At 37.6% G+C, this 12,240-nt stretch overlaps 1 protein-coding gene across 1 annotated transcript; it reads left to right on the forward strand.

Moving 5' to 3' along the window:
* Positions 1 to 1,518: 1,518 nt before the first annotated feature.
* On the forward strand, positions 1,519 to 11,741 carry SLC10A2 (solute carrier family 10 member 2). The gene is made up of 6 exons (XM_064411296.1): positions 1,519 to 2,073; positions 5,100 to 5,218; positions 6,352 to 6,440; positions 8,519 to 8,694; positions 9,273 to 9,430; positions 9,711 to 11,741. Exons 1-6 carry the CDS (start codon positions 1,652 to 1,654, stop codon positions 9,833 to 9,835), a joined length of 1,089 nt encoding a protein of 362 aa, XP_064267366.1. The 5' UTR covers positions 1,519 to 1,651; the 3' UTR covers positions 9,836 to 11,741.
* The last annotated feature ends 499 nt before the right edge of the window (positions 11,742 to 12,240 follow it).

Raw genomic sequence — 12,240 nt, forward strand, 5'->3', positions numbered from 1 at the left:
TTACTAGACCTTTAAAAGATTTTGATTGAAGAGTAAAATCTCCTAAAACATTCCATTTGAAAGCAAACATAAAAAGGAGAATAAGTTTTTCTGCCAAACTGAGATCTTATGGCTTTCTTTTCCTTTCATCTGCTCCTTCTTACCTTAGTTGTTGTTCTGTTAGACATATCCTAGTCACACAGATGTGGCACTAATCACAGGGTAGGAGTTGCCAGCTGCCTGGGAGGATAAAGCTACTCTGACATTATCCCATCAGGCACCCAGCAGTGACTTTGGAGATGCAGCCATTTAGCTGACCCCTTTGTAAAGAAGCAGGTGCCATCTGAGCATGCTGGGAAATCCTTTCTAAGGCAGTCAGCTCCCCCTACACAATTCAAGGTTTAAAGTTTTAAAAAAAAAAGCAACCCCTATAATTCCTATCATTTCACACATTGATGTTAGGTCTAAAGTGCTGAGTCTTCCAGTGAGAGTCTCGCTTGCTGAAGATAATTATGTCTAGTAAAAAATTTTTTTGTGTTGAAAAATAAAGATTATTGGGGGGCATCAATTGCTCCTTACATGTCAGACTTGATTTCAGTCTAAGATCTACACTTGAAGATACTTCTGCCACAAAGCTTGGGCACAAGTAAAGAAGAATAATTAGATTCTTCCTCTGAAAACCATCCGAATTTCCAGATTTTCATGGAAGCCTGAGGGGTAAATCTTTAAAAGCTTTTCAAAATTTGAGTCTGCTTTTGAGCCATGGGGATGACAGAGCACAACAAACCTGTCTCCTAGCCTTTGTGCTGCACCTGGTAGGAAAAGGTGACCTGCACTGTCACCCTTGGTGAGAATCTTGAGTGTGTCGTGGCAGGGAAGGGGACCTGGTCAACTTGCTGGGTGCCATGGCTCCACAGTCATGTGCCAGCCTCACTGCCCTGCTGTCTGCTCCCCATGCTTGACTCAGAGAATATATCTCCTTCCTCCTCTGCCCTTGCCACCTCACTGTCCTCCTCTCACTGTCCACCATGTCCATTCCAAGCAGGATCAAAGTGTGACTGCACCTGCTGCACCTGGCAGAAGGTGTAAGGAGGATGCTGAATCTCCATGCTGCCAGAAAGAAATATTCCATGTCATTCAAATGAGCCTGTGTGTTGTGCTGAATGTTGCATCCATTAGCAAGAGTTGCAGATTGAAATCCTATCTCAGGATGTGAGAAACCATTCTGCTCATGGTTTCTTGTGTCTCGGCTACTCACCACACAGACCCCTGTACTGCCAGCAACATTGCATGCATGAGCAGGTCTCCCAAAGGCATATGCAAGAAACTCAAAGAATGAAGTCTAAAATTTATCTTCCTCCTGTGATTCTCATTTCACGGGCTTAGCAGCACTACAAGCCTCCTTTACATCCTTAAATATTAACACAGCTATTCTCTTAATGTGGGATCCCTCATTACCATATAAATAAATGATTAATGGTCAGTGTACCAAACAAGTGCAACTTTTATAACTATATGAATCAGCATTGAGCCAAACCCTTCAAGAGTAGTAAGACTTTTCTGGCATTTATTGCACTTTATTGCTTCCTGGATCATTTAAAAGAAGTCACTGACAAACAACCGTAGGCTTGAAAGTTTACTGCAGATGCAGTGAGCAGTTCTGTATTTCAAAATGCAGACGAACTTTCTTTCCCAGCAATTTAATGCTGGTTCTTTGGCAGAAAACTCCACGGCTTGTCCAGCAAATGCTACTATTTGCAATGGCACTTCTTGTGTATTGCCAGAAGATAATTTTAATCAAACTTTAAGCGTAATTTTAAGTACTGTTCTAACAATCATGCTGGCTTTGGTGATGTTTTCCATGGGCTGCAATGTGGAAATTAAGAATTTCTTGGGCCACATAAAAAGACCCTGGGGTATATTTGTGGGTTTCCTTTGCCAGTTTGGAATTATGCCTCTCACAGCCTTCTTGCTCTCTTTGGCCTTTAACGTCCTTCCTATTCAAGCTGTTGTGGTGATGATCATGGGATGCTGTCCAGGGGGCACAGCCTCGAATGTCATCGCCTACTGGGTGGATGGAGACATGGACTTAAGGTAAGAGCAGCCGTTCTCTAAGTACTTCATGTGGCTCTTTACATCTGTAAATTTTACATTGAAAAGGACTGTCTGATCTGTCTGATGTTTTTCTTAGCTTCCTGTCACATGCATGGTGGTTTCTCTTTGTAAAGATGGTTAGTTACTGTAATTGCAGTAAATATAAGCAGAATAGCAAATATCCTTGGTTCTTTGGAAATTCATGAGGAAGATATCACAACAGAATTGCATACATTAGAAAATATCCTTATTGTTAAACTTCAGATCCTAGAGCAAATACCATCTATGAAGAAAATTAAAATAATATACATTATGAAAATTTTGCCCTAGTTAAAATTACTTTTCTTTCTCCCAAGATCTTGAGTATTAAAAATATGTTTTAAAAACATAGGATTTTGGGACCAGAATCCTCTGTACAAAATAGTGGCTAGGCAACTTTTCCTGAAGTAATGTTTCTTGGACAAGAGCTCCTGTGGGAAAATATTTTCCCTCCTTTTGTGTTCTATACAATAAAAAGACAGGTATTTCTTTTCTCAATTAATACTAGTTCTAATGAGTACTCGTGATGATTCTTTCTGCTCCTGGAACCTTATGCAAAGTCTTCAAACTGAGGGAATATTTTACAGGCTAGAAACCACTACTTAAGGCAGCCCTGCATATTGGGAGCAGTAAAAACCATCCTTTGTGGCAGTGTGATAGTCTCAATGACAAAGTGCTATGAACTCAGAAACAGATGTGTAAGGCACCTGACATGGCCTGGGACATTAAACACACAGGAGAAGTGAACCCTACCCTTGATGCAAGTTCCATGGGGGGGGTTCATCAATTCTAAGAGCCTATAAAAACAAGTAATCTTTTTATTTTTATGTCCTGATTACTTTGGTTTAAAATAAAGAAGATCATTTCTCCCTTTCCTACAGAGTAAAATAAATTGGAGCATTCGCCCAGTTTATCATATGACAGTCTTAACTAGAAATGGAAAAATAGTAGAAGTAAGAAAGATGTGGAACTAGAGTAAATAGTCTAAGAATGTTAATATTTGTAGTTTTTGTACAACACTTTTTTCCATCCTTTGAAAATATTGAATTATCTGTCACATACAGGTGTCAATGTAAAAAAACAGTTTACAAATTATAAATGAGGTTGGCTCTGCTAATCCATGACTTCCTCATTGTAGAGGAAAAATCTATGATATTAAGAACTATAAGACTCTTAATTTCATTAATACAGGTCTAAGAAATCACAGATGAGAAGGTATTGAGTACAAGGCTGAAATTTTTTTCTAATCTCTCCCTGAAAGAATAAAGTGAGCCAAACTATGTTTGGTCAGCTCTGTAAGTTCAGAGTTGCTCCAATGAAATCAGTGGTAAAAATCCAAATTTGTAATTCTATAAACATGAAGAGGATTTCTATTCCATGATGCTGACAAAGGGTGAAGTTAATTGAAAATTCTTTTAAAAAGTTATTCTTCAGGTAAACACCTCTACTTATAGACAAGGCAAGCATCTTCTCTTCTCAATAGAAGAATAACATCAGAAGTTGTTTGGATGGTTTCTGGAGCCACCACAATATTATAGAAACCTATCCATCATATCAGACAATGTTTTGGTTTTTACTGTAATATTTTATGATTATACATTACAACCCATGGTCATTGTCTATATTTCTGCTTCAAAACCTCTCTGTGCAAATAGATCACAAGTTAGAGAAGGAATTAGTTTTATAATTAGCACTACAATCATAGTCAGGTGAAGTGTGATGTTTCACGTCTTTATTAGTAAATCAAGCCCAGCTGATGTCCTCTAATTCTTGCCCATAGAGATATCTTTTGATATTTCACAAAAACAGCTGCTTCTGTGAAAAAGGGATTCAGGTTAGAGGGTGGCCAGACTTTGGAGGAGGTACATTCAGGGACAGTATAAAGATACAGGAAATACAGAGGTAGGAAACATGAGGTGTTTTGTTTTGTTTTTGTTGGGTTTGTTTTTTTTTCCATTTGGGACTTCATCAAACCTTAATTGTAGACTGTAACTCTTTTTCTCTGTAGGACACTTCTATAGGAACTCTTTTGCCAGTGGCCCCTGCAGAATCCTATTCAATGACTCTGAAGCAGAGAGTGACTGGAAACAAAATGAATGCAGATAGTCCTGTAGTTTCTGCATTCATTTGTCTAGATTTCTCTGGATCTGCTCAGTTTGTGGACCAGGATCACTAGTCCCTTTTCTGAGGACAAGCAACAATAAAGAGAAATCTGAAGTGAGGCTCAGCAGAAAGCTTCCAAAATCTCTTAACTAGAACCCTTTCTCACTATTTTTATACCAGAAAAATTATATTTGCATGCGTAATTTTATCCACTGTATTCCAATTCCAACTCCTTCAAATAAGGAGTTTCCTCCTTATTTTAGATGTTTTGCCTTTTCCTATTTCTTCATTCCTGTAGCAGAATGCATCTTTTTGTAAAACATAAAACAGAAATATCTTTGCAAAATGCAGCAACAATATTTATGCCAAGCCTCACTGAACAATTCTTAGCACTTACTTTTTGGCCTAGAGCAAAACAAGCCAGAAAAGGGAATTTTATTATATCACATATCATAGACAATGAAATTAATTTCTATGCTATTGGTTTCAGAGTGAAATTTTAACACTCTGGAACGGCTGGTATAATGGAAAGCTCCATTTGATCTCTGCCCCTGTTCCCTGCTTGCCATCCTCTCTGAAACCAGCCAGACAGGCAGCATGGAGAAAGATTTGCCTACAGACCTTTCTGCTGGCCACCTGCCTGACTGCCTCCTTTGTACCAAAAGTTATGGTTCTGTGGCTGCAGAACATCTTGATTTTTCATGTTCTTTTCTTTTCCTCAGAAACCATTCCTTGCATTTAGCTTTTCTCTAACCTGATAAATTGTCTGTAGCCAGCAACATTTCTTGCACAACCTTTCACAAGGTGTGAAATGGTAATAAGAAAATGAGAAAGACTATGGGCTACCATGAGATGAACTGTCAATGTAACCAATTTCTTTGCAGCATCAGCATGACAACTTGCTCCACGCTTCTTGCAATGGGAATGATGCCACTTTGTCTCTTTATTTACACCAAAATGTGGACTGATGCTGATGCAATTGTACTCCCCTATAACAGCATTGGTGAGTCCAGAAAAATAGCGCTTTCCCTTTTCTCTGTCCTCCATTCAGGGACAACCACCTCTATACCATCATCCTGCAGTCAGGAAGAAATTACCTCAGATTTTTAAAAATATTCTTCTTTCTACTTTTTAATAAACTCCATGGGCATTAGACTCCAAAAATCACTTCACATCATCCACAGCTCTGCCAAAGAAAGACTTGAAGCCGTTGTAAATATTGTACAGATTATTATGACAAGATTGCGCATGTTTTTCTTTCCAAATGGCTTTGAGACCTATGTGGTAGTGGGATAAGAATATAAAATAATTCATATAAGAATAGCTGCTTCTTCTGGATGAAAGTGTTTATAACAGCTTTAAGACACAATCCTGCAAAGTGCTAAATGCTGAGGCCGTAATCTGGCAAAATACTTAATCACACGTGGATAATTAAGCAAGTGATTAAAGCTGCTGAGTCTCTTTGAAAAGTTGCAATCTACACTGCCAGGAGTGGCTTCATTTGACTTCCTGTCAAAAATCTCATCCAGCTACAAAGAGAAAATAGTTAAAGTATTCAGAAATACATGCTCCAGTGCTTTGCAGAGCTGTGGCCCTAGTGCTTATCAAGTGCAGTTTCATGTTGTGCTAATCTTAAAAGCCAGCAGAATCACTTTCACATTCTTCAACTTCACTTCCCATTGTCCTTGGGGAAAAACAAAAATCCAATACGTTGCTTGTGCTTTCAAAATAAATACTGGAGGGGGAAGGCCAAAACAAAAGAAGCTCTAAACTGGTTGCTGATACGGTACAGTAGCGAAACACCTGCAGACAAAATGAACATTTAATATAGCTACTCACATCACAGGATAGTGATGATTAGCACACTCAGATTTCTGTCTGCCTTTCTGATGCAGGTGAATGAGCATGTAGCTCAGCAGAATGGCAATTACTTCAACAGGCTGCCAAAGATAACAGAGTCTATAGAAAAGCAAATGGGCAGGTGCAGGTAGAGTGTGTGTGCGTGCTCCAGGGTGTGCACACCAGAAACATCCCCTGAAAGGCTGCTCCAGGCCAGCAGGCACTCGTCATGGTGTCTGTCCTGTGGTGAGCTCTTGCACAATACAGGGTCTTGACTTCTCTTTTCTTTTTTTACAGGACTTTCTCTGGTAGCTCTTGTAATTCCTGTTTCGTTTGGAATATTTGTCAACCACAAATGGCCTAGTAAAGCAAAAATCATACTTAAGGTAGGATGTATAAGGCTGAAGTATTAGCAATTATGGACAAATTATGGAATCAGTGGGACCACTGAAGCAGTACATTGCTATTCATAGTATTAGTATCTGACTTCATAAGACCTGGAAAGTTTTCAGCAGAAAACAAATGAGGTGCTGTGGAAATGTATTGCTTTTTCCCTGCACAACATGCATGAGTTGCATGCATTATTAGCAACCATCATTATCTAAAGAACCTACTTTTGCCTTTGGCTGCAACTATGTTAGTAATTGGGTTCAGTATATAATGTAAACTGAAATTGGAAGGAAAATCATTCAGGTCAACAGAAAGCAGTTTTTCTCTGCAAAACAATAAAAAATAAAATCATTCTGGATCAAAATGCTTTTCTCCTTTTAAGAGAGTTTCCTAATTTTTTGTGAGCCAATTTTTGAGTGTGAAGTCAATTTTTATTAAAAAATAATAAACATAAAATATTCCAACTCCTATATGAACCTTAAAAAACTATTCACAAAATACATCTGTCTTTGCAAAACGGTTTCAGATGCATCAGAAATATGGTGATTTTGGCAAAAAAAAAAACCTGTTCTCATCAAAATAATAATGATAATTAAGCCACATCTAACAAATTAATCATTCTGTACATTTGGTTTAGGTTTAAAGAGATTTTCAGATGTGCTGAGAATTCTTGGACATTGCTAACCATTCTTAGTTAGTAAATATATTATCGAAATTTTCTTAAAAAAGACTAGTCTGGTCACTTGTTTTTCTACCTATATTTGTTATCACTTCTTTGCTATTGGGTCAGACAGCATAGAGCACAAGTAAGGTCTTCTTAAGTCAATCCATTTTTATTAAACTGCTAGATTATCATGTTGCATTTTTAAATGCATTCACGTTTTTATATTTAATAAGTTGAGGGGAAAGCATGAGCTTGTTCTCACATGTAAAGAAACTCTACTTGATCTCTCAGCAAAGCCCTATTTCATTCCATATTACTGAGTGGGTGAGAAACCCACAGCCTTGAGAGTTTGCTTTGTGTAGGACAACGACGCATCAAGTGAAGATTGAGCCATAGCTGTCAGATTAAGGCCTATATAGTGAGAAATTCAGACAAGAGAACAAAGACAGTGTGCCAGGTGAAAGAAGATCTTGTCATGGCCAGACCATGTTTCTTCCAAAGTGCGTGTGGTTAATAGCTCAGCCAAACAAAAGCACTTGTTCACTCAGTGCTCTTAAATACGCTTCAGCCAAAGACTGATGAAAACACTTCAATGGCAATACATGTTTTAGCTGAGGAATAGATTCTCGTAAACTTACACTAAGAAATCTGTCTCTGAGATCCTTGGCAACCTAGGCTATAATGACAGACATTCCACTTGGGTATTGAAAAGAGTGAGTTACAAGTTTTTAGGCAAGCAGTGGTAAAGATTTCAGTACATTCAGTCACAGGAAATAAGATCAACTGCAGTGCTTAGGTCTATGTGGAAGATCTCAAGCTCATAACCAGTTTTCAAGCATAAATTTTTAGCCTTATTAAAGACTTACCCTTGCACTTGGCAAATAATTTCCTAGCACTAGCTCACTAGCAATCTAGTGTCTAATTAGCACACACTGTACTAAGTCTCAGAGTGTGATTAACCATAGGGGGGGAGGAAAACAGTATTCTACCTACTAGGCTGTCAGTTTCTCAACAACTCTGGGGAAATTTTTCTAATGTGTGACTATTCCTCACTCATATTGCATCTGTGAAATTATATTTAATCTCCAGCCCTAAGTACAATTATAGTCAAGGCTTCAAAAGACTGATTTTACAGATATCTGCTATAGATACCTATTACAGCTGTGCCTTGATCTAGAGCTGTAGTCACACCTTGAAGTACATCATACATCTCCTGTTTGTTAAAATGGCAACTATCTCATCTCTCTGCCTGCTTTGAATTGTATTGCTGTAAACATTAGGTTTTGTGTTTAACATGACATTTCTATGACTCATGTTTGACACCATGCTTGCTGCCATTAAATTTCCTTGAGGTCTCATTTGTGCAGTACTTTGTGATTCTGACTCAGTCCTGCTTCTTTTGCTTCACAGGTGGGTTCCATTGTGGGAGCAGTGCTCATTGTGGTCATTGCTGTGGTTGGGGGAATACTCTACAAAGGCTCCTGGACTATCACACCAAAATTATGGATCATTGGCACCATATTTCCAGCAGCTGGCTATACTTTAGGATTCTTTCTGGCTCGTGTAGCTGGTCTGTCTTGGAACAGGTAATGCATAGCCTTTATTCAACTGTGTAAAAATATTTTATTTAGCGATTAATCAATGCTGAGAATGCTCCCTAAACATTAGTTATTTTACAGAGTCACTCATTCCTTAAGCCTGCTTTTTGTCATACTATGTGCAGACAAAACTTTTCTTTTTCATATTTATTTATTTATTTACAGATTCTGACTATAGCAGTTCCTCCAACCCTTCATATGTTTTCCCTTTGTGTGTCAATGTCTTGCACTTGGAGCAAGTGAAACAGACCTGACTTGTAAGGGGTTTGGAACTGCAGTAAAACCTCTCATGTAGATGCAGCAGTCTACAATTTAGAACATCACTGCAAGAGAGGGAGACATTGAGTGCCACATATGTGCCTTGAAGGTGGTTCACAGTCTTCTACAGCTGCTGAACTGCCAATGATTGGTGGTACCAGCCATAGGTGGAGGGTTTTGCCGACTATGTAGCTGAAGGAAACAATTGTCTTAGTTATCCCTTACATTTTTTGCTTATCCAGATTAATAAAAAGCATAAGAACCCGCTGGATGCTATTTCCCAACTGTCTTTGTATTATTCCCTTTAGGTGTCGTACAGTGTCTCTGGAAACAGGCATGCAAAACACTCAGCTGTGTTCCACTATAGTACAGCTCTCATTCACTCCTGAACAACTTGAATTGATGTTTACTTTTCCACTCATCTACAGCATTTTCCAGTTGTTGTTTGCACTACTAATTTTAGGAGGTAAAGTATAGTAATTTTATATTATAGCACTATAATTATCATTATTATAACCAGTATAACTTTTCATGTATATTAAGAAAACAAAAAGGGATAAAAATAATCAAGTGGATATAAAAATCAAAGCATAGCTGTAAAAAAACTTTCTGGCAGTGTTGAAATATTTTAGCAATATAAGGAAAGAAATGTTGCATGCATATATTTTACTACAGCATATTTTTCAGGCAATTTTTATAATTCTTATAATTCTTTTATTTAATACTGTCCATATATTGATCCTCAGGCTACCGTCTCTACAGAAGACACCATGTCAAAACAAAGACAGATGTTGAGAAAACAGCACAAAAAGAGGATTCAAAATCAAGTGCTAAAATAAATGGAGGATTTGTATCAGATGAGATGAAATAGACAATTACATCTGTTTCCACCAGCTGTGGGAAAAAAAGAATATATGATTTATTTAAAACTTTTTTTTTCACATGCTGTTTTTTCATGGAAATATTGAACAAAAGAAGAAGTTCTGCTAACATTGTACAGCGAGACTTTAAAATTATTAACTTAAGAAAGATCTACTTTGATTTTTAACATGGTTTTTTGCCACAATCGCAGAATCTGGTTTTGAAGATAATTCCCTAAATTATGGATTCTTTTACTTTTTATTATTATGGATTATTTAACAGAAAGCAGAATAAAGGTGGGCTATTGCTAAAAAGATGCCGATATCTGCAATACCAAGTCAGGTCATTATCCTGCAAATCCATCTGCTAGTCTCGGCACACAAAACAAAAGGAAATCTTCTGAAAGTGAGCAGAAACAGAAGTTGATATGGAAGATCTGGTAAGGCTGAATATGAATCAAGCATGAAACTGGACCAAGCCAATAATGAAATAAAAGTTTCATTTAGGTCAGTCTGGGCAGACTAAAGCACTGTATTAATTGCTTGAAGCATTAATTTATTCTAAAACTATAATTTTAGCAAGTGCAAGGCACCTTATGACTCCATTATTTTTCCCAAAGTAATAGAAAGTAATAGAATGTAACAGCCTTACATCTTCAGTCTGGGTCTTTTAGGTGCTGGAAACGAGAACAGAGAGACAAAGGTGAGGTCTTAAGCCTTGAGCAATTTTAGTGACAGCAGTGACAGCTGCATACAAAGGAGCAAGCAGAGATTCTGGAAGTGTAAGAAATTATCAGCTTCTGCACTGAAAGGAAAGCATTTGAAAATGAAACCAAAAAATGTCCCTGATTCATCCAGGACTGCTTCTACCAATCTTAACATGAGACAGCAGTGCTTGGAAAGAGTTATATATTTTTGATAGTTTATGAACTAAATAAATTTGAACCTGCCAGAGGTCTATGACATATAGACATTGGTATGGTTGACAATTTGAAGATTTTATTTATATCAACCATGAATAGAAATAATTGGATGTACACATACATTATATACAGTTTGTTTCTGAGAGTTCATGTGGAAATCTCTCCTAATTTTGAGGAGAAAATAAGTACAATTCTAAGAGAAACAGTGCAGTATACTCCTTGCAGCTGTAATTTTTTAAGGAAACATTCAGTAATATTGGTCCTGTAGCTGTTATGTAAAGAAAATATCCAGAGAACTTCAGAGAGGCTGGCTGACCAAAAATTCAAGAGTGAACCAACTATCAGCTCATGGAAACAATATACCTTTCTATCATATGCAAATGGACCTTCTGAGGTATGCTGAGTTAATTTGGTGGGTTTTTTACAAACACAACTTGTGGAATTTAAGTTCCATACGTGCAGCTTTCCACTGCTGCAGAAATATGCACTGGTCCACTGCTGCCCAGTACTAAACATAGAATAAATTATTGTTGTCAACCGTATGTTAGGGAAAGGGTCTCAAAATGTTCCTGAGTTCTGTGAGGTTTGAAGCTGCTTTACTTTTGGCAGGGAGATCAGAATGACCATAACTTCCAAGGAGGAGTTCAACACTGAATGGGTGTTAGTACACAAGGTGTTCTGTGTTTTATAGAACAAAGATTAAACAAAACAATGTGGCAAAGACTGTTATGGAGAAATTATAAATTGTGAAATAACACATGAAAAGGATAAGCTGTTATTTGTAACATCTGTACTTAAAATGGTTATTGTCTCGCTCCTGCAGCCATCAAAAAATGGACAGTGGAACTTAGATAGGATCATGTCTTTCTTACGAACAAAGCTGCTACCCTTCCTCCATGCTTGCTGAATTTCAGTGTTTCTGTGTATATTTCAAGCAGATCTTGAAAATGTATTGAAGAATAATAGTTTGTCTTGGTTATACTCTGTGTGTGTGTCTGTGTGTGTATTTAACACAACTGTATAAACATTGAACTAAATAAAGTGAGAAACTGTTTATAATTTTGCCCACTGGAGTAATTTAAGGTGAAAAGAATTGAGACTGAAACTGAACATGCAGACAGAATTTATACCTTTGAGATGTAACAAAAACACCTCATGTTATGGGTCAAATGGATATGTATAATAATTCTAGAAGCATAGAACAGTTTGGGTTGGAAGGCACCTGGAAAAGTCATGTAGTCCAACCTTCCTGCAATGAGCAGGAACACCTTCAACTAGATCAGGTTGCACAGAGCACTATCCTCCCTGATCTTGAATGTTTTCTTCTAAATCTCCTGTTGTAGAAGTGAAGTCTGGACAACACCAGTACCAGATCACTTGTGGAGCTGGGGTGGGCTATCTCACAGTAGTGTAAGGAACCATTGGGGCAGATGTGTCATCTCCCCAGAGGTATCCAAAGAGATGTTTGGGTATACATAGATCTATAAATGCTA

The sequence above is a fragment of the Passer domesticus genome, chromosome 2 (assembly GCF_036417665.1).
Source record: "Passer domesticus isolate bPasDom1 chromosome 2, bPasDom1.hap1, whole genome shotgun sequence".
NCBI classification, from domain to species: domain Eukaryota; kingdom Metazoa; phylum Chordata; class Aves; order Passeriformes; family Passeridae; genus Passer; species Passer domesticus.